Source organism: Cyprinodon tularosa, unplaced genomic scaffold, assembly GCF_016077235.1.
Source record: "Cyprinodon tularosa strain WSP-4 unplaced genomic scaffold, ASM1607723v1 ctg579, whole genome shotgun sequence".
Classification (NCBI taxonomy): Eukaryota; Metazoa; Chordata; class Actinopteri; order Cyprinodontiformes; family Cyprinodontidae; genus Cyprinodon; species Cyprinodon tularosa.
Window position 1 is genome coordinate 55,033 of NW_024039317.1, and position 23,034 is coordinate 78,066.

Consider the following 23,034-nt stretch of genomic DNA (forward strand, 5'->3'; position numbering starts at 1 on the left):
ATCTGTAATAGAGTGATTATAGGACCAGTTTAATATAACACAATTTCATACAACATAATTAGGGGGTCCCAGCTCCATCTCACCATCAGTTTGGGGGTCCTTGGCCTGGAAAACGTTTAAGACCCCTGGACTACAGGACTGTAAATCTGTGTTGCTGGGGCAGACATACTTGAGGGGTTTGAGCACATCAAGTGCCTAAAACCTTTGGATTAATAACTCTTGTTTGCCTTTTTTATTCCTGCCCGATGTCACCTAAACTAAATTCAGTCTCCATGTCGTCAAATAACCCTTTATATTTAATATCTCACCACTTATTCTTTTCCAGATTAATCCGTCCGTCGTCTTCCTATTTCTAGATTTTTTTTTTTTTTTACAATTTGATTATAACTAGCTGAAAAAAATTTCAACCATTTGATCCCAAAAGGATATTAAATGTTAAGGTTACTTCAATATGTTGCAGATACCATTAGCTGTAGGTAGGGAAAATATACACACACCCACCTTTAATTAGGAAAGGTTTGAAGTCACCTATGACTTTTGCAATTATAAAGTGTGGAAATTTGTGGGGCATCTAGGAGAATAGGGGTGTACAATCAGGTAAATTTGTTCTAAAAGTTACAAAAGCAAACAGCTTTTGCAGCACCACTGCATCGTTTAAAAATGGGTGACCTAAATGAAATCTAATGGGGTAGCCCTTTACCCCCACAAGTCAACATCTGTTTAGAGATTATTTTAGTGCATCTTAAATTGATCAGTTTGTGGGAGCCAACAACGGAGATTTATAAGCAATATCTTGTAGGATACGATGAGAACTCACTTCTGTGCTGCATATTTAAATTTCTCATTTCATTCCACCAACGCCATACTTTGAACTTTAGAGAAAGCAACTGATCTAAGGGAAAGTATGACCCCTGCTGGATGAAACTGGTAGAACAAGAGAATAAGTTCAACAAAAGACAAAAACAAGAATCTTTTCTGGGGTTTTATTTCAAAGATCATGCAGTGCACTTCCAATGTAGGAGCCGAACATCACTGAATGCTACACATGAAAACCAATACACTTGTAATTATCTGGTACAAAACAAACTATATTTCAGAGGAATGTAACAAATTAAATAGGAGGAAAAAAAAAATATAAAGTGGAAACTATTGCCGCACTGCAGATCTTAAAAAGACTTCATGAGTTTTACTTTAACCCTTCTGTGTCAATACAAAAATTCAAATTAAAGAACCTAAAAGACAAAATGCAATAAATTACCTCTTTCAAGTTCGTGGGGCATCTACTGAGGGAACTGTGGAGGCATGGGGTACGGCACCAGAGGGGGAGGGGGATGCTGTGGAGGGGCAACCTGTGGGGGAGCCTGGGGGAACGAGAACTGAGGATGGCTCGTCCCGTTCTGAGCCACAGGGTTGCTGGGGGCACACTGTTGGGCCTGGAAGTTGTTTTGGGCGACAAATGTTTGAGTTTGGTTGTTGCTGAAGTTTGACTGTCCATTGTTATTGTAGTTGCCCCCACCGTAACCATTGCTGGTGCCGTTATTGCTGCCATAGCCTCCATTCTGAGAACCTGTGCCGTAACTCTTGTTTGGTCCATTGTTATAACCTCTATCTCTACCACCACCAAAATCACGCCTTCCAGAGGAATACCTATCCCGACGGTCGTCTCTATAGTCACCACCTCTGCCGCCCCTTGAACGACCTGAGGAAAAGATAAAGAAATCAACTACGCTGGTAAGCTCTTCTTTATAATCAACCCCACCCAGAAACAATCAGCGGAAGAGTTTTGCCAAGGACGGCACCGTTTTTGCATCTCACCAATTATTTTTACCTCCTCTTTCTTCTGCCATTTGGAGGAGCTTTGGGTTGATGGCCTGGTTGGCCTCCCGGAGCACGGAGACGAGGTCCGCCGCCTGCCGCATGTTGTTGGGAGTGAAGAAGGTATAAGCCGTGCCGGTCTTTTGGCTGCGAGCCGTTCTGCCAATGCGGTGGATATAGTCCTCAGAGTTGTTAGGGTAGTCAAAGTTGATGACAAATTTCACGTCTTCCACATCTGTAAGATGTTGCGGTGTGGCAGAAAAGAGGGCAACACGTGTGTGCCAAAGCCAACACAACAACCAGACCAAAGGAGATAAAGTTAGTCCCGTCACTGGAGGACGAAGGTGGGTATACTTTACAGCTGGAAAAAAAGGCTAGCATTAAATGTCAACAGGGAGACTACGGTGGGAAAAGAAAAATGATGCACACTCCATTCACTTCTTATACACCAGGCATAAGTCTTACCTTAAAGGAGTATGCATTCAATAATCCATTCCCATTGCAGCACAACCCTAACACTGTCATTAAAAAAAGGTCTCTATAAAACAACTTCCTCTTAGAAACTTGTCCTTTAAAAAAAGAAGTGGGGGGAAAAAACCCTTCATCTCCCCCCACCCTGTTGCTCCTTGCTGACTACTGAATTCAAACTTTGCCGTTAACCTGTAGACCAGACCCTCCTTGAAGGAAGCCTACAGGTCAACCCCTTTCCAGCATGTGATCTTTTCCATACCAAGCGTTCACTTGACCATAATGTCTCTCGTTGGCAGGTCTCGACATGACTTTCAAACGCAGGCGAGGGAGGAATGTGAGCTTGGATTTAGTCCAACCGTGTCCAACTACCATGTCCCACTGTCACCAAAAGCGCCAGTAGCCATGTCATTACAGAGGTGAGGGTATGATCGGACTGCTCTTCAGACTGATGTTTAAGAAACCGCATCATTTACCATGCTTCGAAAGTCTCACTAGAACAGTTCAATTGGCTCAAATGACTTGCAATGCAGAATCCAAAAGTACATGCAAGACAAAAGGAGGCAGGGCAGCCGGGCTTTTAGCTGGGACACTTAGACCAGGGTGTGTGAAGCAGTCCAAACCATGGCCGGAAAAACAAAACATGGGGGAGGAACTTTGGCCAGCCCTCAACTCTCCCCCATTTTTAGGCAGGCCAGCACATTATGCTTCGTTTGGGCCTGGTCACCTCTGTACATCTGCATGACTGGGAGACCCGTGCCTCGCCAGTCTGGACACCTCCAAGAATCCTCCTTCCCCCTCTGGATACCTGGGCTTGTCATGCCAAGGCCCTGCCACACAGACTGCTCCTTCAGGTCAGGGGAGAAACTCAGAAAGAAGCAGAAGTGTTAAAGAAAGCAAATACTTTCTTCTAGAAATTCATTCAAAGACAGTCTAGTTTACAGGATACAGACCTAGGCCTCTGGATGCGACGTCTGTGGCGATGAGTATGGGGGCTTTGCCAAATTTGAACTCTAAAAACGGCAGAAGACAGAATTATAATTTCAACACATTTTGTAAGGAAAAAAATAAGTGCATCTTTAAAAAGACTTTACCATTAAGAACCCAGTCTCTTTCCTGCTGGCTTTTGTCACCATGGATACCCATAGCTGGCCACCTGAATAAAATTACGGTCATTATTACCAGGAAGTGTAATAGACTGGTTTATATGCTCAAATTAATTTCAGGACATACCCATCTCTTCTCATTCGACGAGTGAGGTCATCACACCGCCTCTTTGTCTCCACAAAGATGATTGTCTTGTTCTCCTTCTCACTCATGATCTCCTCGAGCAGACGGATCAGCCTAGAAAATGTACACGAGTTCAGTTTCTGGAAAAGTGCTTGGGCAAACTTTTAGGGGGGTCTGGTACATACTTGTTTTCTTTCTCTCCATCATTGCAAACATCCACAATCTGAAGGATGTTATGATTAGCACTAAGCTGTAGTGCACCGATGTTGATTTGAACATATTCCTTCAGGAAGTCTTCTGCCAGTTGGCGAACCTCTTTAGGCCAAGTGGCACTCCACATGAGAGTCTGTCTGTCGGGCTGTAACAACAGTCAGCCTAACTGTAAACATCAGCTTATACAGTAAATCTACTTTAGCTCTTGAATCAAGTCATCTCATACCCTGATTTGGTCAACAATTTTCCTGATCTGAGGCTCAAATCCCATATCCAGCATTCTGTCTGCCTCATCCAGCACCAAGTAAGTGCATCGGCGAAGGTTTGTCTTTCCTGCCTCAAGGAAGTCAATGAGCCTCCCTGGAGTGGCAATGCAAATTTCTACACCTAAGAAAACAAAGCAGATGGTCAGTTAGTGGGCAACTCCATGCATCGCCCTCCATCAATAGTTCTGCACACACAAACAGCACGTACCCCTCTCCAAATCGCGGAGCTGAGGCCCTTTCGGAGCACCTCCGTAGATGCAGGTGGATTTCAGACGAGAAGCTCTGCCGTATTCAGCCGCCACCTGCTGTACTTGCTGTGCCAGCTCACGAGTGGGGGCCAACACCAAGCACTGCCAGGAAGAATTGCATTTTATCAAATCAGTATAGTATGCCTAGAAATTTTGTTTTCCAGCCTTTAACTGTATACAACAAAGCCCAGAGACTAAAAAACTTACAATTGGACCATCCCCACGTTCCAAGAAAGGCTGATGATTGATGTGGACAATCGCAGGCAGAAGATACTGCAAAGGAAAACATTAAGTATCAACTACACCCATCATGTTCTGACCACTATCATTTAATCCAAGTGACTAAATTAACCAACAGCTTACAGAAAGTGTCTTTCCAGAGCCAGTCTGAGCAATGCCGACCATGTCCATGCCACTGAGAGCCAAAGGCCATCCCTGAGCCTGGATAGGCGTTGGTTCAGTCCAGTTCTGTTTGTTGATGACCTCCATCACATAAGCTAAAGCAGTAAAATATGGAAAACAGAATGAAGTGTAACTATTCAAACTATTGATGCATACACCAATTTCTTAAACTTACAGGGAAAGCTAGCCTCATGGAACTGAGTTATAGGGTTGGGGCAGTCCCTCCCTTTCACCGTTATCGTTTTGGACCTTCTGTATTGCTCCGCTTCTTGCTGTAAAACGTAAACAATCACAAATGAGGGCAACATCAACCAACAAGAGTAGTCAAGCTAAACCGTTATATAACCTATACATACCAGTGTTCTACGGGCGACATCAGGATGCTGCTGATAAAAGTTTTTCTCAAACTTTGGAAGCTCATCCAGGTTCCAGTGTTTCTTCCTTAATCGCTCCCCTGGATTCCCGAACTTTCCTCCTCCACCGCCACCACTCCGGCTCCCACCGAACCGGGGAGGCCCACCGCCATAGCTGCAGATAAACGAAACTTTTCCGTTTCAAATGTCCACGCTAAGTAAAAATAGTCACACATAGCTAGATTTTGTTAGTTAGCGTAATCATTGGGAGAACCCCGCTTAAAAAGCCCGTTTTATGAGGGATACATAGAATAGTAATCTTATTTGACCGATTAGCTCCCTTTTGTGATTGCAATTCAATTGATATCAGTGGGGTACTACAATTTAACAGTGTTAACTTTAGTTTTAAACGTGTTGACACACGTTGATTTTTTTTTTTTCCAGCAGGGAGCAAACTGGGGAGAGAATGGAAAAAAGAAGGCGGCATTTTGTGTCCGCTTACTAACGCCGCCACATGGCGAAAAGCCGACTAGCCGCGTTAGCTCCACGTTAGCTGCCACCCACAGAGCAAATTAAACATCCCAAACAATCACTAAATAGGACGAAAACTGACATAAAACCCGTTGAATTGCTTGCTGGTTGTAGACTATCGTTTTGATCAAGTTCAAAGTAGAGGTTTGACCAGCTGTTAGCTTAGCAAGTTAGCCGGTAGCTAACAACTTACAGCAGTTTCGGGGCACGAGGCCAAATAAGGCCTCAGGCTTTGAAAAAAACGAGGTAACAAAAGGACTAATATAGAAGATTGTAACGAACAAAATGTTATAATAGTTGTTGCTTGGCCATTGTGAAGCATTCAGAAAGCTAGCTTACAATTGTAAAACGTTATTTTTAATTAACTGAAGTATCAACCATGTCACGCGACGGTAGCATCCGTTAAAATAAAACTAAAGTTACGGACTTACCCTCTGTCTCTATCTCTGCCGCGATCTCTGTCTGAATATCCAGGCATACTGTTAACAAAAAGGTGCAAGTAAAAAAGAAAGCTGTAAATACAAAGCGGCCTCTACTTCAGATGGCAGGCCGGCAGTGGTGCTGAAATGCCGGTTACCGCGAAATGAGGCCCGGCTTTTATATGAAGCAGAACGTCTTACTTCCTACAGATTCATCCGCCGCAGCAGTTTCGATCTCCGTGGTTCCCTAAAAACGATAAAGGCTACAAATTTTCAATCTTTTACACAATTTCACGGTAAGATCGAAGCACGATCTTCCCTAAAAAGAGTTACTGCGTTTAAAGTATTCATATAAGAAAAAATGACAACTTAAGAGTCTAAACAAACATGTATACACCAAAGGAGAACAACTTTATACTAAAAACACAAATAAATAAAAATTAAATCTGTCGTAACCAGTGAAGAATAAAACAAAGGCGGTGGATATCTTTGTAGGAAATCATACATGCTAAACTTCATGGGTTTACTAGTGCGAGTTCTGGCGGATGAATATGTACCATATGTACCAGACAAAAAAAAGGAGTGATACGACCTACTTCCGATGGCTGCACATATAACAGTAAATGACGCAATCAGGACCAACCCAAATATTTTTTTCTTTTCTCTTTTTCTCAGGTATTACGGTTAAACTGACAGATTTTCTTAATTTAATTAGAAGTAACAACTTTTTGATATGATCTTCTTTGTTTTAATGGATTTTATCATTTCTATAAATACCATGTATTTCATTTAAATTTTATGTATTTTAACAGAATGTGCATATGAAGTATGAAAAGAACAATATATATTTTTAATAGTAATACTTTTTTTGTGTGTGTGTGTGTGTGTGTGGCATGTTACCTACACCACTATGTAAAACTGAATACAACCTTCCTTCAGAACTCACCTCATTAAAATGGATTAAAAGTTTGTGTTTCTTAATATTGGTTACAGGTTTTATTTAAAATTTTTAAATTATAAATCAAGATTCCTAACTAAAAAAAAATAGAATCCATATAAATCCTGTGTATTTGGTATTTGTCACAATTTTAAAACATATTTTATGGAGAAAAAAAACAATTTCTTATAACCATTACTTGAATAAAAGGTTCACCTTTTTTCCAAAATATTGTGCAGTTTGATTAATGAAAAGCTTTACTTGAAACTTTTCCTCCCTAAATTGATTCCTTATGACCAGTCTGCCCAACTTCTAAATATTGAGTAGTTTGAGTACTAAACAGTAAAATAAATCCTTTGACATTTTCTACTGTAATCACACCATTCACAACCTGTTTATTGTTTACAGTCTTAGCCAAAGAAAAGACAGAACACGTTGTAGAAGGCCTTATTACATTGTTAGACAAAGGCAAGTTTAATTAGAACTAATTACACACAAAAATAAGATACTCTTACAAAATGATAGTGTTAACGTACGTAAAACTGCATCAGTCAGCTACGAGAAATATAGTCCTGCTAGTGGATCATGCTGTTTGAAAAACAAAACGTAACATCTCTTAACTGTGACCTTTTCTATTAAAAGTGAACAGGCGGCAGCGTCGGGAGGAGGGGGGCAGTGTTCAGCCATGTAGTGTAGAACAGAAAGCAGGAAGATCTGCAGGGATGGAATTCATATCAGCTGCATCCCTCATTAAACACTCGCAGGAACCTCATCTTCTTTTGTGTGCAACTCTTCTTTGCAGACGGAAATTAAAACAACAACAAAAAATCTACTTAAGTTAAAGATAAATTACACTTTGTTTGATCCACATATAAGAACATTATCTTATAACTGTACAAAGCACCGTCTGAGGACACTTTTTACTTTGCAAACGTTTGTGAAAAGTTTTTTTTTGTATGCATGTATGCAAATGATAAGAACAGTCCACGGTCTTTAGAGATTGCTCGACAGGCAGCGTCTTTAAAAAAAAAAAACATTCAAGAATTGTATTTTTTAATTATATAAACAATAAAACCAAAAACGTCTTTCGAAACGACGGAGCAATTCCTTTCATTCAGTCAACTTTTAAGCCCATGTATGGACACATGCACAATAAAACAGAAAAAAAAAATGCTTATGGGTAAATGTTAAATGTCAGCTATGAAAAGATGAACCCCTAAAAAAAGAGCTTTGTTCTTTTTAACTCTTAGAAAATCACGACAAATGGCCAGCATTAGTTTTAAATATTAAACTACATACGGCAGCTCCTGAGAATGTGGCCAGGGAGCTTTTAGCCATAAACAGGTATAAGCATTAGCAGGGTGATGTGCACTTTAGGCAGTAGTATGTCAGTGAGCGTGTTTGCTAGTATATATATATAGAGAGATATAAAAAGTAAATGCTATTTAGCACCACATGGCTGAAAGGTAGTAAAGGTTTCTTCTATTTCCATATAGGCAGCACACAGCAGATAATGATGAACTCTGCCCTTCTGAGGCGACCAGACCAATACCTTTAAGATCACTGCCTGTTGCATGAATATAGTCCAGCTACAAATGACTGCACATCACACCAGGATACTCAAAAAATGATAGTGAAAATAACGCTAAAAGAATTGGTATATTTTAAAGGGTTAGCTGAATATTTGCCCTCTAGATGATTATGGCACTCAGAGGATGTTTATTGATACTAAAGAGATTCTGCTTTCAAATAGCGGGTAACTTTTCAAAGATTCGCTTTTTTTTATCCGGTTTCTGGAACATAATAGCAATAAATTATATATATTACATAAAACTTTTTTTTGTTTTTGCCCCCCCCCCGTTATATAAAAATATCACATATCAAGTGATGCATTCGTTTCAAACACAGCTAGCTCTTAAAATGTGCGAGTCAGGGTTCCAGGGACGACAGGTCCCTGCCTCTGTCTTTGGAGGAGGTTGTAAACAGTCGGTTTTAGCTCCGTTTTTAAGCCTCGGCATCGCGGTTGCATACGTCTCGCCTCCTTGGGAACGCCGCCAGGTGATCGCTTTGGGAAAGCCGCTCCCTCTGCATCCAGATTTAGTGTTTCCAGGGTGCTTGCAGCATAAAAATATGTCCTTTAAATGTGATTTTTTTTGTTTGTTTGTTTGTTTCAAAGTGAACAGACCTTTTATTCTGCTTGACAAAAATGAAGCATTTTGCTACATGGAATAAGGTCTATTTTCAAATGCTGAAATGAAAAAAAAAAAAAAGAAAATGAAGGTTCCTCAAGTTAGTAAATAAGAGTTATTAGCAGCTGGAAAATCCTTTTCAATGATAAAATAAAAAGATATTAAGGGAAGAGGGTTTTAGAACCAAACCCATTGGTCCGCTTTCCTCCCTTCCTTTAGCGTGGCTACATGTCGGAGTATGAGCCCCTCCCGATCTGCTCTGTATGCTGCAGCTTGATAAGGTCGAACCCATGAGCCTGTGATTGAGGGAGGCGGAGCCTGTTCATTCACTCCACGGCAAAGCCACACGTCTCTTCGATGGCGGTGAGTAACTTGTCGTATAATTTGTCATAGCTTTCATAGGGAGGAATGTCGATTCGGTTAAAACTGGGGAGAAAAGAAAGAAAAAGAACAGAGACGATTAGAACAAATCGGTTAAAGACGCTGCTCTGATATATTTAAAAAAAAAATACATTTTAGAAAGTCTAAAATAAATACATCTGCATAAAATATATGATCTTTAATTCAAGAAAATTTACAAAAATAACTGACAAGAGGCACGACTGTTGGCACCCATTGTAATAATATATATAGTGAGGTCAGACATCTGTGATCCTGAATCAAACTCCTATCTGATCTTTTTGAACCACAAACCGACATCACACTGCCTTATTGTTCATTTGATGTCTAAGACGTCGCTTTCCATCGACAGTTGTCACAACTTTGCAAATAGCAGTTAGCAAAATGGAGGACTGCACAGAGAAGGAACAGCAAGATGTTAGAAATCTTTAAAGGCATAGAGGAAGATCCTTTATTTTCGGGTCAATTATCTAATAATAAATAAATAAATGGTCCTACTAATTGTCAATCATTCTGGTGGTATGTTTACCTTAGGCCGTTCTACGTACTCGCCCACTTAGCTATCTTTTTCTGCAGATGTATGCTTTCAGGCGTAAATCTATGGTGAGCTATGGTTTCAGACAGTCATTGAAGTGCACCTTTCTCACAGCTGTTCTTTCAAAATGGCAGAGGGTTCTAAAGAAAAAGTTACTACGAAGGGTATAAGAAAAGAAAGGCCTCAGAGGAGGCAGATATATCCCAGAGTGGAGGAGGAATTATGTGACCAACGGGGAGCAAAAAGTAGTGATCATCTGTCCGACTATATAGTTCCTGCTCTATATAGTGATGGAGGGATTTAGGTGTTAAGGCTAATTTATACTTCGAAACTAGGTCGTCTGCATAAGTTTAACAGTGAACAAAAAGACGTCCCCGCCCCCTCCACATACACTCTAGTGCAGTGGTCCCCAACCTTTTTTGCACCACGGACCGCTATATGTCAGACAATATTTTGACGGACCGACTGGGGTGGGGGGGTGTAGATACGATCAAGTAAAATGATACGACTGGCATAAACTCAAATACAAACAGCATAAAAATAAAACAACAAGCCGGTCCCATCTAGGCGTAATCGGAGAAAATGACAGACGAAGTGTGCTCCTGATGTCCAGTCTGATCCGTATTGTTTTGGTCGCTGTAACCGCAGAAAATCCCGCTTCACAAAGATAGGATGTTATAGATGGGATGTGTCTTGAACTGAATGAACCTGTGTCAAGAGGCACAAATGCACAGACTGATGTAATTGGGAGAGAATACCGCAATTTTTAATATTTTTAAAAATAAAACATCACTCAGACTCTGATCGTCGATAAATTATATATATATATATATATATATATATATATATATATATATATATATATATATATATATATATATATATATATATATTAGTGCTGTCAATCGATAAAAAAAATTTAATCGCAATTAATCGCATCAATGCCTGAGTTAACTCGCGATTAATCGCATTTTAATCGCAAATTTTTTTTCTGATTGAAAATCATTTAAATACTCTCGATGACATACAAAAAATACATACAGGCTAGGTTTGTGCCAATGTTCTTTTTTTAAAATGAAAACAGGTCACAGACACTGATTTATGCCATAGAAACATATGGCAAGAAGATGGGGAGGCATGTAGCAAAAAATAACAAATATGTAGCCAAAAAAAAGGCCCTGAAAACAGGCTGATGTAAAAGACAGTCTTTACAGTTAATACAGTCTTTTGAACAAAGACAAGCATTTTACCCTACTGCTATAAAATTTAGTAGAGTTAACATTAGATGTTAATTAACCAAGATAATAAATGAACAATTTTCAATCAATACATCAAAATCAATAGACCGACATCACTAGATGGAGGTAGTCTATGCCCTAGAAAGTTACTTTTCAGCCTCTTAACAAAAATGAGAACACACACACACACACACACACACACACACACACACACACACACACACACACACACACACACACACACAATACCGACCTGTGGCGTACACAGACAGCAAGAGTGCCGTAGCAGATTCCATTTCACCTCGGTAATCTGTTTTCTCAGCGTATTTCAGGTTGCTACTAGTTACCAGACACTCAACTTGTTTGTTGGTGGTGGGGCTTAAAGAAAAGGCACTAGCGCCACCCAGTGTATGAGCGTCTTTTTTCCTTGAGGAGCTCCGCTCTCGAAGCCTATGGAAAATGCATAGACTGGGGGAAAATAGCCCCGCCTTCCCGCAGGCTGCAGCGGGATGTACTTGGAAAATTGTACCATAAAACCACATAGCGTTAATCTCGCGTTAAAAAAAATATCGCCGTTAAAATGGCCTCGCGTTAACGCGATAATTTTGACAGCACTAATATATATATATATATATATATATATATATATATATATATATTTTTTTTTTTTTTTTTTTTTCTGTGTGGCCTGGTACCAAATGACCCACGGACCGGTACTGGTCCGCGGCCCGGTGGTTGGGGACCGCTGCTCTAGTGCACCTCTCCCAAATCGTAGGTGACTGCAGATAGTGCCGCAGACAGGAGGCCTCTGATTGGTCAAACCTAGATCCGCTTGCCGGCTTGTTTTGTTTGTATGACCGCAATTGCGGAAAAAAACTCGTGAAGATGGAGCAGCTAGAAGAGAGAGGTGCGCGAGAACGCTAGGACCTTTTTTCCACCTGGATACCCACTCTTTTTCGCCCTCATGTCCCTCCGTTGTCGGACAAACTCGCCCTTACGCCCCGGCCGTATCTAGACCCACAGCTAGTTCGTGATTTTCCCTTTTACGTTGTGGCATAGAATAACATAGTGCAGATCACGCTTCAAAATTGAGCAGAAATCAAAAATGTCTGAGACAAGCTCACTGCGACACACTGCTGCGGGAGGATAACCAGCCCTTTAGGGCGGACGTTCGGGCGCAGTAAGCTTTTATGAGCTATGAGAACAGCAGCTTTTAGACATAGCATGCACAAGGTGAAATGGGCTTGTGTTTAATAGGCGTTCCCTCTCGGGAGTGGGTACAGGGTTGTGCATTTGTGTTTTTTTTTTTTTTATATAAAGTGGGGAGGGTGGGTCTTTTAAAAAATTTAGGAAAAATCCTCTACAATACTTTTAAGGATTTATAATTAAACTTTTTTCTAATACAAACTGGACGGCTCATATTGGGAAAATAAGTGATGTACAATGAGGTTACGGCGCGTCAGGTAATCTGCCCGTCACCAGTTTTCTAGCCAAGGCGTCGAGAGCAGAGGCACTGACATATACAGCGAAACGTTGCCCTCAGATTCCTGAAGTTCCCCCAACCCAAATAGAGCTTTATGCTGAGCTGGCAGCCAAAGCTCCCTGAAATACCAGAATACAGAGTTTCACTCTTTTTATTTATGCATTCCCCATCAGCACCTACTGACTCATTAAACGGCTTCTGTTGGACACATTACAAAAACCATAACACATTTTATTTCTCTTCATTTTCCTGGACCAAAGTGTACTGTGTGAGACGTCATTGTTATTGTTCTTCTTCTCCATGCAGGTCAGGTTGAAGCTGCAAACCTTTAACATGGGAATCAAACATACGCTGCTTTAAAAAGGGGGATATTTAAACGTTCCTTTGAGCGTAATATCTCTAAATCCTGCAAAGTTTTGGCTCCCCTCCCTCCCCTCCTCTATCCATTGTAGCCCATGCTTCCAAAAGGCTTTAGGTCTACAGAATCGAAACCACAGAAGGAGACAGGTTTTCTTTCTGTTTACCCATCTCTGTGTTGATTTGGGCTTTTTAATGTTAAAGGATACAGAACCAATTTAGGTTTCAGGTAGAAGCCGTAAAACTTGCTAGTATTCAAAGACTTATTGATGCCACACAGTGAAGGGTTCCCATGATTTTAGTAGATAAGTGTTCCACAGCCTCACAGATGTAACAATATGTCCACATATTATCCCTGATTTTAGAACAAATCCACATTTATCTGCAGAAAAGCCTAAATTCAGTCTCCAAAAACCAAAACACAAAGCTCCAATTAAGGTCCCGTTACAGTTTAGCAAACATGTTTACGCTTGTTATGGTAGGACTCCCAAACATCAATATTTTAAAGGTTCTAAAGTTTAGTACAAGGGACTGAATTTAAAAAAAACATCTCAGTAAGTTTATATATTTTCTTTTTCCTACACTAAATCAATCAAATAAAAAATTGTGATTGTTTTAGATTTTGTCTGTAATGAGGAAGCTGCTGTATTTTCCTGTTTGCTTTAATCAATCAAAAAAGTGGAAAAAAGGTGAAATAAGGAGAAGCTTCTGGTTCCCTCACCAGGTGTGGGCTTTGGGCAGGTTGTTGGTGCTGGCGTCGATCTGGTGTATAGTGAAGAGTCGAGGTCCAGCAGCACCTGCAGAGGAAATCACTTTCACTTTAGTTCGTGTTCAGTAATGAGTATCACATGAAAAAAAAAAATAAATAAAAACAGAGAATAAGCAAAACTCTATTGCTAGTTTTTTAAAATTATAATTATATATAATTATATATATTATTTGCACTGTAAAAGCATCATATTTACTTCTGTAAATATCAAAAACTGTCATTTTTTAGCCATTTAGTCAAGTAAACATGTTCAACAGGTAATTCTGCCTTAAAGGAATAGTACACCCAAAACATGATTAGCCTTCATTTTCTACTCACCCCCATGCTGAACAACACTCTGGAGTACTTTTTGATATCTCAAATGCATCTGGAGATCTGGGAGGCTTCTTGCTGTCTGCTGACATTCAAATAATGGAGGTCCATGGTGCCCGAGGCAGAAAGGTCCATAAAAGTCCACAAAAAACGTGTCAATATTCCTCCATACTGCTCTTCCAATGTATTCCAAGTGTCCTGAGTGGGTAGCATCCAGAATTTACTCGAAACGAAGTCATTTAGAATGTTTTTAGAGCATAAACAGTAGTGTATAGGATTTCCTGAAAGCGCGCACATGCGCGCTCCCGACGCTACGGAAGCCGGCAGACCAAACCAGCGCATTCAGCTCGGCAAAGAACTCATGCTCTTCCTCAACACTGAAGTCCTCAGACATTTTTCTTTCGTTGTTTCTTTCTTTGCACAGGTAAACAGCACATTTCTTCTTCTACGCTTGCATTATTGGCAGAGCAGACGCTGAATGCGCACTTTCATCTGGCTTGGTCTGCCGGCTTCCGTAGCGTCATGAACGCGCCGGCGCGCGCTTTCAGGAAATCCTATACACTACTGTTTATGCTCTAAAAACATTCTAAATGACTTCGTTTCGAGTAAATTCTGGATGCTACCCACTCAGGACACTTGGAATACATTGGACGAGCAGTATGGAGGAATATTGACACGTTTTTGTGGACTTTTATGGACCTTTCTGCCTCGGGCACCATAGAGCTCCATTATTTGAATGTCAGCAGACAGCAAGAAGCCTCCCAGATCTCCAGATGCATTTGAGATATCAAAAAAGTACTCCAGAGTGTTGTTCAGCATGGGGGTGAGTAGAAAATGAAGGCTAATCATGTTTTGGGTGTACTATTCCTTTAAGGCAGATTTATTTTTTTTCCCCACCCATTTAACCTTCAAGCTAAAGTTTTAACTAAATACAGTTGATAAGTTTGACTACAAACATGTTTATACGACAGAAATATAAATATTTATGCTGACATTTACATGAAGCAGATTAGATTCTAATTGGGGATCGGAAAAAAGGCAATTAAGTTTTTGAATCCATGGGGGACATTAGGAAAATCTGGCTTCATTGTTTATCTGTTAACAGGTTTAAAAAGAGCTTTTTTTTAGCAAATCAAAAAGCTCAGTAAGTTGCACTGGGAACTACATTCTGTAGCCGCTAATGCTAATGCCCTGTTCTCGTTAGAGAGAAGCAAAAACATAAGAAGCACAGTGTACTGTAGGTGATTCTGTAAAGTTCTTTTTATATTTGCTTAATTTCCATCAACTTAAGTCAAATTAGTTTTAATAAAAGCAGTTTTTTTTTCCTTTTCTGTTGATGTTTGGCCCAAGAAAAGACAGTGAGGGGAGGAGATCAGCTCGTACTCCTCATGTAGACCTGTCTGCTAGGACGGACTCACTGCAGCAGAGTGTTACACCCACACAGAGGGTTCATCTCGGATCAGAGCAACCCACAGACACAGATGGAAAGAAGGAGGCAAACACTCCTGAGAGCACACCCTGATCAGCAGAACCAAGTTCAACAAGTGCTGCACCTTCTCACCTCTGTGTTCCAAACTAACAAACACGCTCTTGTGATTTCAGCCAGTTTTTTCTTTGTATTTTCTCTGTTAAACTATTCCAGCATTCTCAGTCATTATTCAGTCATTTATTTGCTCTGTTCTAATTCCCCTCATGTGTCTTACAGATGTTAAGGAAAAGAGATGTTAATGGCTCCAGATGTTTATGACTATTTGCAGTTTTTTACCTGCTCTGAAATGCTTTGATTCTTATATTCATAATTAATGCTTTTTTTGTTTAACCTGAATTTGCCTTTTTTCTTAGAAATAACAGCACAGTATTTCCCATTTCTGCCTTGAAGCGTAACTCAAAAATGTTTGTTCTTTTCACTTCATTGAATCCTGTGTGTAGTTTTAATTGTTTTAGCCACTGCAAATGAATGTCCCCAATGTGTAACATTTAAAGCATATTAATGTTTCCTTCCTCAGTTAAAGAGATAAATTCAACATAAATTCACAATGAAAAACAACCACATATATATAATATAGATCAACAAAGAGCACCAACTGTCAAACAAGAAATATTTATAGAGAGAGATGGATGGATGGATGCATGGATGGATGGATGATGGATAAATGGATGGATGAATGGTGGATGGATGAATGATGGATAAATGGATGAATGAATGATGGATGGATGATGGATGGATGGATGATGGATAAATGGATGGATGAATGGTGGATGGATGAATGATGGATGGATGGATGATGGATAAATGGATGGATGAATGATGGATGGATGGATGATGGATGGATGGATGATGGATAAATGGATGGATGAATGATGGATGGATGGATGGATGGATGGATGGATGATAGATGGATGGATGGATGGATGAATGATGGATGGATGGATGATGGATAAATGGATGGATGGATGATGGATGGATGGATGATAGATGGATGGATGGATGAATGATGGATGGATGGATGATGGATGGATGGATGAATGATGGATGGATGATGGATAAATGGATGGATGAATGATGGATGGATGGATGGATGGATGAATGGATGATGGATGGATGATAGATGGATGGATGGATGAATGATGGATGGATGGATGGATGATGGATGGATGGATGAATGATGGATGGATGATAGATGGATGGATGGATGAATGATGGATGGATGGATGATGGATAAATGGATGGATGAATGATGGATGGATGGATGATGGATGGATGGATGAATGATGGATGGATGGATGAATGATGGATGGATGATGGATGGATGGATGGATGGATGGATGGATGGATGAATGATGGATGGATGGATGGATGGATGAATGATGGATGGATGGATGGATGAATGATGGATGGATGATGGATGGATGAATGATGGATGGATGGATGAATGGATGAATGATGGATGGATGGATGATGGATGGATGAATGATGGATGGATGGATGGATGGATGAATGGATGAATGATGGATGGATGATGGATAAATGGATGGATGAATGATGGATGGATAGATGGATGAATGATGGATGGATGGATGATGGATAAATGGATGAATGAATGATGGATGGATGGATGATGGATGGATGGATGATGGACGGATGGATGGATGAATGATGGATGGATGATGGATAAATGGATGGATGAATGATGGATGGATGGATGATGGATGGATGGATGATGGATAAATGGATGGATGAATGATGGATGGATGAATGATGGATGGATGAATGATGGATGGATGGATGGATGGATGATAGATGGATGGATGGATGAATGATGGATGGATGGATGATGGATAAATGGATGGATGAATGATGGATGGATGGATGGATGGATGGATGGATGATGGATGGATGGATGATAGATGGATGGATGGATGAATGATGGATGGATGGATGATGGATGGATGGATGGATGAATGATGGATGGATGGATGATGGATGGATGATGGATGGATGGATGATGGATGGATGATAGATGGATGGATGAATGATGGATGGATGGATGATGGATGGATGGATGAATGATGGATGGATGGATGGATGGATGATGGATGGATGATGGATGGATGGATGATGGATGGATGATAGATGGATGGATGAATGATGGATGGATGATGGATGGATGGATGGATGGATGATGGATGGATGGATGAATGATGGATGGATGGATGGATGGATGGATGAATGATTGATGGATGATAGATGGATGGATGGATGAATGATGGATGGATGGATGATGGATGGATGGATGAATGATGGATGATGGATGGATGATGGATGGATGGATGGATGGATGAATGATGGATGGATGGATGGATGAATGATTGATGGATGATAGATGGATGGATGGATGAATGATGGATGGATGGATGATGGATGGATGGATGAATGATGGATGATGGATGGATGGATGAATGATGGATGGATGGATGATGGATAAATGGATGGATGAATGATGGATGGATGGATGATGGATGGATGGATGATGGATGGATGGATGGATGACAATACATTTTTCCTGTTGTTTATTTTCTTTTTCCATCCAGACTCAATCATTCCATACTTCATAGACACCCTGCCTACAGGAGGAAACAGCTCATATTTATATATCTGGGTGAGATGTGCTTTACCTTGAAGAGCCTTAAAACCTTGCAGAGGAACTCTGGAGGAACCTGTGACAAACTGCAACAGCCGGGCTCTGCGCTCTTCATCGAAAGACTCCACAGCCTTCCAGAACCATTTAACGATGTGGGTGTCCGGAGTGCAATGCTTCAGCCGCGTGTTGGACTTCCAGTCGCTGATGTCGATCTTACCCAGCCCGCATACGATCAGCTAGAGGTGGAGAAAGCATTCTGCGTGTTGGATTAAAAGAAGCCAGACGAAGAAAACCACGGCAATGAAAACTAGCATACTTCGAGCTCCTTTTCATCGAAAGCTTTGAGCAGATGTTGAGGGATGACCTCATTGAAGCCCTTCTGCAGGGCCAGGAACTGGGCTTCTATGCCTCGCAGGAAGCGCCAGTTGACGTAGAGGCGGACGTACTCCTTCTTGCTATCCTGTGTGACGGGGATGCTTTTACCGTTGGGCTTCAGCTCATGCTGGATGATTTCTCCGTATGCATTGTGCTCTACACAGAAGGTGTGGTCCAGCACACCTGTAATGTCGTTGTCCCTGGCGGCAGAATTACGTTTAAAATCAAAGTTAAAAGGGCAAACGTGCGAGTAAAAAATGGTTTAGAAGGAGTGTCTCGTACAGGATCCAAACCAAGCTGTTGTGCAGGTCGGGATCGACGGACTCCATGTCTTCCAGGGTGATGGGTTTCCCCAGCAGCTGTTTGTAGAAGGGCAAAGTGAAACCCCCGTCGATGTAGTGGCCATGGAACACAGCCATCCCCATGATGCGGCCTACGAAGTGAAAGTATGACAAATGCTCCTGAAAGGACAAAAAAAGGATGTTAATTTTTATTATCCAACAGGCTGTGCTCTAAACAAAGACGCTTCCTTATTCCGCTTTTCCTGCTGGTTTTGTCACAACCAAGAAACTCACAGGATTTACAGCAGAATCCGGGTTGATCTGCAGCGTGTAGATGTCATCGCGGGAGTACTGGAAGAGGCCGTAGTAAGGGTTCAGCATCTCGTGTGACAGCAGATAGAGCCACTCCCTGCAGAGGACAAAAAGCAGGGATGGTGGAAATGATGGGCTGAGGAATACATTTAGAGTAACATGCAAAAGTTTGCTTTTTTTTTGTCTTTTAACTTCACCTTTTTAAAAACAGTCCAAGAGAATGAATTGGAAGAACTGGGGATGCATTTGCACTTTAAAGCACAACCCTTTGCATATCTTTAGGGGATCACCGCTGCAATTTATCTGTCCATCAACAGCCTAGAAAGGCATATTGTGTCGTATAATAAAGGGATTTGTTGTACTAATGAAAAAGTATGGATAAAATTATATTTCTTAAACAGTGATGTCTTGGTAGATTAAATGATGAAATCAAAAGCTTAAAGGAATAGTACACCCAAAACATGATTAGCCTTCATTTTCTACTCACCCCCATGCTGAACAATACTCTGGAGTACTTTTTTGATATCTCAAATGCATCTGGAGATCTGGGAGGCTTCTTGCTGTCTGCTGACATTCAAATAATGGAGGTCCATAGCGCCCGAGGCAGAAAGGTCCATAAAAGTCCACAAAAAACGTGTCAATATTCCTCCATACTGCTCGTCCAATGTATTCCAAGTGTCCTGAGTGGGTAGCATCCAGAATTTACTCGAAACGAAGTCATTTAGAATGTTTTTAGAGCATAAACAGTAGTGTATAGGATTTCCTGAAAGCGCGCGCCGGCGCGTTCATGACGCTACGGAAGCCGGCAGACCAAGCCAGATGAAAGTGCGCATTCAGCGTCTGCTCTGCCAATAATGCAAGCGTAGAAGAAGAAATGTGCTGTTTACCTTTGCAAAGAAAGAAACAACGAAAGAAAAATGTCTGAGGACTTCAGTGTTGAGGAAGAGCATGAGTTCTTTGCCGAGCTGAATGCGCTGGTTTAGTCTGCCGGCTTCCGTAGCGTCGGGAGCGCGCATGTGCGCGCTTTCAGGAAATCCTATACACTACTGTTTATGCTCTAAAAACATTCTAAATGACTTCGTTTCGAGTAAATTATGGATGCTACCCACTCAGGACACTTGGAATACATCGGAAGAGCAGTATGGAGGAATATTGACACGTTTTTTGTGGACTTTTATGGACCTTTCTGTCTCGGTCACCATAGACCTCCATTATTTGAATGTCAGCAGACAGCAAGAAGCCTCCCAGATCTCCAGATGCATTTGAGATATCAAAAAAGTACTCCAGAGTGTTGTTCAGCATGGGGGTGAGTAGAAAATGAAGGCTAATCATGTTTTGGGTGTACTATTCCTTTAACATGTAGAACTGGAACCAAGTGGAAATGAAATGGTCAACAAAACTAACCTAATTCATGAGAATTTGTCCAACTAGTATCAGTAATTATATTAGAAATCTGAATAATATAAAGGTAAAAGAAGAGAACTTGGAGAACTAAGCTCTATTGGTGGACGTTTGTTTTTGAGATAGAGGTATAGTTAATGATTTAATATCTGCCAACATAACTGTTTGTGTCACTGCTCTCCCTGCTTAGCATATTTTTGTTCCCTGTTATTATGGCGTATTGTTGCCAATGACCTGCTGTCAGAGTTAGTTTGCCGGTCAGTAGAGCCCAACTCATAGAGCAGAGGTCACGGATTAGCGGACCGCGGTCCAGATCCAGACCCACCTGCTGACTAATCCGGACCAAACCTGATTTAAAATGTTTATAAATTACCACATGATGTCTGACGAAAGAGTCTAATTTCACTTGCGCCGCTTCTCCTGTTTGTACGGTAAAGCCCTCCAGAGCGCCCAGGATCAGGCTACACGTGATACAAATTAGCCAATGAGCTGCTGTCAGTCTGGGTTGCTGCTGTTGCTACTTTAAGACACAGCATGCAAACCTGTGGCAAGCCGGGCGATGGGGAAGAAGGAGAAGACGATGAGAAAAAGAAGGCAGAGAAAGTGTGGACTGCTGGAAGAACTGCAGTCAACTGGCGAAAGAAAAGTGAAATGGTGTGCTCAAAGATGACCCTGCACATTTAGAGGATGTTTGGCTCAACTTGCTGCTGTGAAGCAGGATTCTCCACCATGAACATAATCAAAAATAAATATGGATCCAGGCTCAAAATGAGCTCCTTGATATGTGCTTTAGAATGGCTTTGTCTCCATTCAAACCCAGGTTTAAAGCCCTGCAGGGCAGCATAAAGCTCCCATCGTTTATTAAGCCGTAAAAATAAATAAATAAATAACAAACAGTGATTTCAGGTGTTTTATAAAATATGTGAATCAGGAAATTGTCTCTTTACCAAACTGAACGATTCTTTAGAATTTATATGTATTTATTTTATTTAAAAAGTCAATGTATTGATAAATGGATGGTTGTTAAATTCTGTTTAAAGTAACAGATTATAATTAAAAATGTCTCCTTTACTGGTTGATGGTTTTCTTCATTCGGACCCTGCTGATTTTTAATTGGTTAGCCCCGCCATAGGAGGTGAAATTAAAAGCACTCAGAGCAGCTTCAGGCTATAGCCGGCTGTTCGATGGGCCGCTAGCTTGCCAGACTCAAAAGTAGTCTGCTTTCCATATTCTCCACAGCGGGTGTTCTGTGGGCTAGCAGGGATAGTCAGATCCAAAACAGACTCTTCTCTCCTAACTATGGCTTGATTCACACAGTAAATGGGCTCAAAAGCATTAGCAATATAATTTAGGCGCTTCAGTGTCACTTCAGCTTCGTCTTCCATCAAACTGTTTTAAGAGTTTTATGGTTGTGTTGTGTCTCCAGTGTAGCCACTGTATTCAATTGCTAGCTAAATCATTGACCGACCTTGTGACATCACTGTCACTGGAGTACTGCAACATTTCAGTGACCTTGGTAAACAAATTATAAAACAATATTTTGTTTTCTTTTCTATTTATACTTTTCACATTCAGTATATAATTATCGATTAAAGTAAGATACAATCTTGTGAATTAAGTAACGTTGGTTGACTGTTTCATTTTCTCTTTAACAAGAAGTCTTTCCAAATCTGCCTCCTTCAGACTGAGTTAGACCGACCTGAGTTAGACCGATTCACCAGGGGCTAAATACTTTTGGCTGATATTAGCAACGTTTTCTTGTATGGGTATTGGCAGATATACACATGAGTTAGCTGATTCATTAGTGCATTCAGCAGCTATGAGATCAAGTAAAGTGCATGCATTGCCGCTCTCTCCATTTGCTATCCATGTAACACTTATTTTATTTGTTGAAGCATGTTTATTTCATTTCAGCAGGGATAATTTGTAATAGTTGTCATCACTGTGTCATTTATATTATTGGATTCAAAGATCTTCTTTCTCTCATCTGGGTTATTTTTGTTTTTACTACAGTAGTAGCCTTTCAAAATGTTCCCACTTTCCTTGATGGGTCCTTAGCTGGTCCCCTACAACTCCTTTTTAAACCCCAATATTTGTACTAAAATATTCTTTCTGTCATGATTTGTGGACATTAAGATCTAAAGAGAAGCATCATCTCCTGGTCAGACCCTGTAATTCAGGGAAAGGGTGGAGTTAGAATAAAAAAATATGGGGGTCACTCCGGTGGCTGGAAGTTGGACGGGATTTTGCTGGGAGTTGCAGGGAAGTTGGCTGCCATTCGGCTGGTGTTTGACTGGGCAGGGCCATTTTGAATGGCAGCTAATGTAAATACTAATTGGACCATTTTATTATTGATTAT

At 40.8% G+C, this 23,034-nt stretch overlaps 2 protein-coding genes across 4 annotated transcripts in view; both read right to left on the reverse strand.

The window, feature by feature from the left end:
- Nucleotides 1–968: 968 nt before the first annotated feature.
- On the reverse strand, nt 969–6,115 carry LOC119797281 (probable ATP-dependent RNA helicase DDX5). Of its 2 annotated transcripts, none has more exons than XM_038306296.1 (13): nt 5,958–6,115; nt 4,999–5,170; nt 4,818–4,914; nt 4,604–4,737; nt 4,448–4,513; nt 4,201–4,342; nt 3,953–4,113; nt 3,699–3,871; nt 3,517–3,627; nt 3,378–3,439; nt 3,237–3,296; nt 1,829–2,050; nt 969–1,699 (listed from the first exon to the last, which is right to left on the reverse strand). In XM_038306296.1, the coding sequence occupies exons 1-13, from the start codon at nt 6,002–6,004 to the stop codon at nt 1,281–1,283; spliced, it is 1,866 nt and encodes a 621-aa protein (XP_038162224.1). In that variant the 5' UTR covers nt 6,005–6,115; the 3' UTR covers nt 969–1,280. The 2 variants fall into 2 exon arrangements, with proteins under 2 accessions (XP_038162224.1, XP_038162225.1); XM_038306297.1 differs by having other exon boundaries at nt 1,518–1,699; nt 1,816–2,050.
- A 1,205-nt stretch (nt 6,116–7,320) lies between these two features.
- The window catches only part of LOC119797279 (E3 ubiquitin-protein ligase SMURF2), a 100,679-nt gene continuing 84,965 nt past the window's right edge, over nt 7,321–23,034 (reverse strand). The window contains exons 15-20 of one of the 2 annotated variants that reach the window (XM_038306294.1): nt 19,257–19,371; nt 18,964–19,142; nt 18,623–18,881; nt 18,341–18,542; nt 13,805–13,880; nt 7,321–9,497 (exon numbers count right to left, since the gene is read on the reverse strand). In XM_038306294.1, the coding sequence (XP_038162222.1) occupies nt 9,398–9,497; nt 13,805–13,880; nt 18,341–18,542; nt 18,623–18,881; nt 18,964–19,142; nt 19,257–19,371 (931 nt within the window). In that variant the 3' untranslated portion in view covers nt 7,321–9,397. The remainder of the gene's footprint in view (nt 9,498–13,804; nt 13,881–18,340; nt 18,543–18,622; nt 18,882–18,963; nt 19,143–19,256; nt 19,372–23,034) is intronic. The other variant, XM_038306295.1, reaches the window with a different exon arrangement.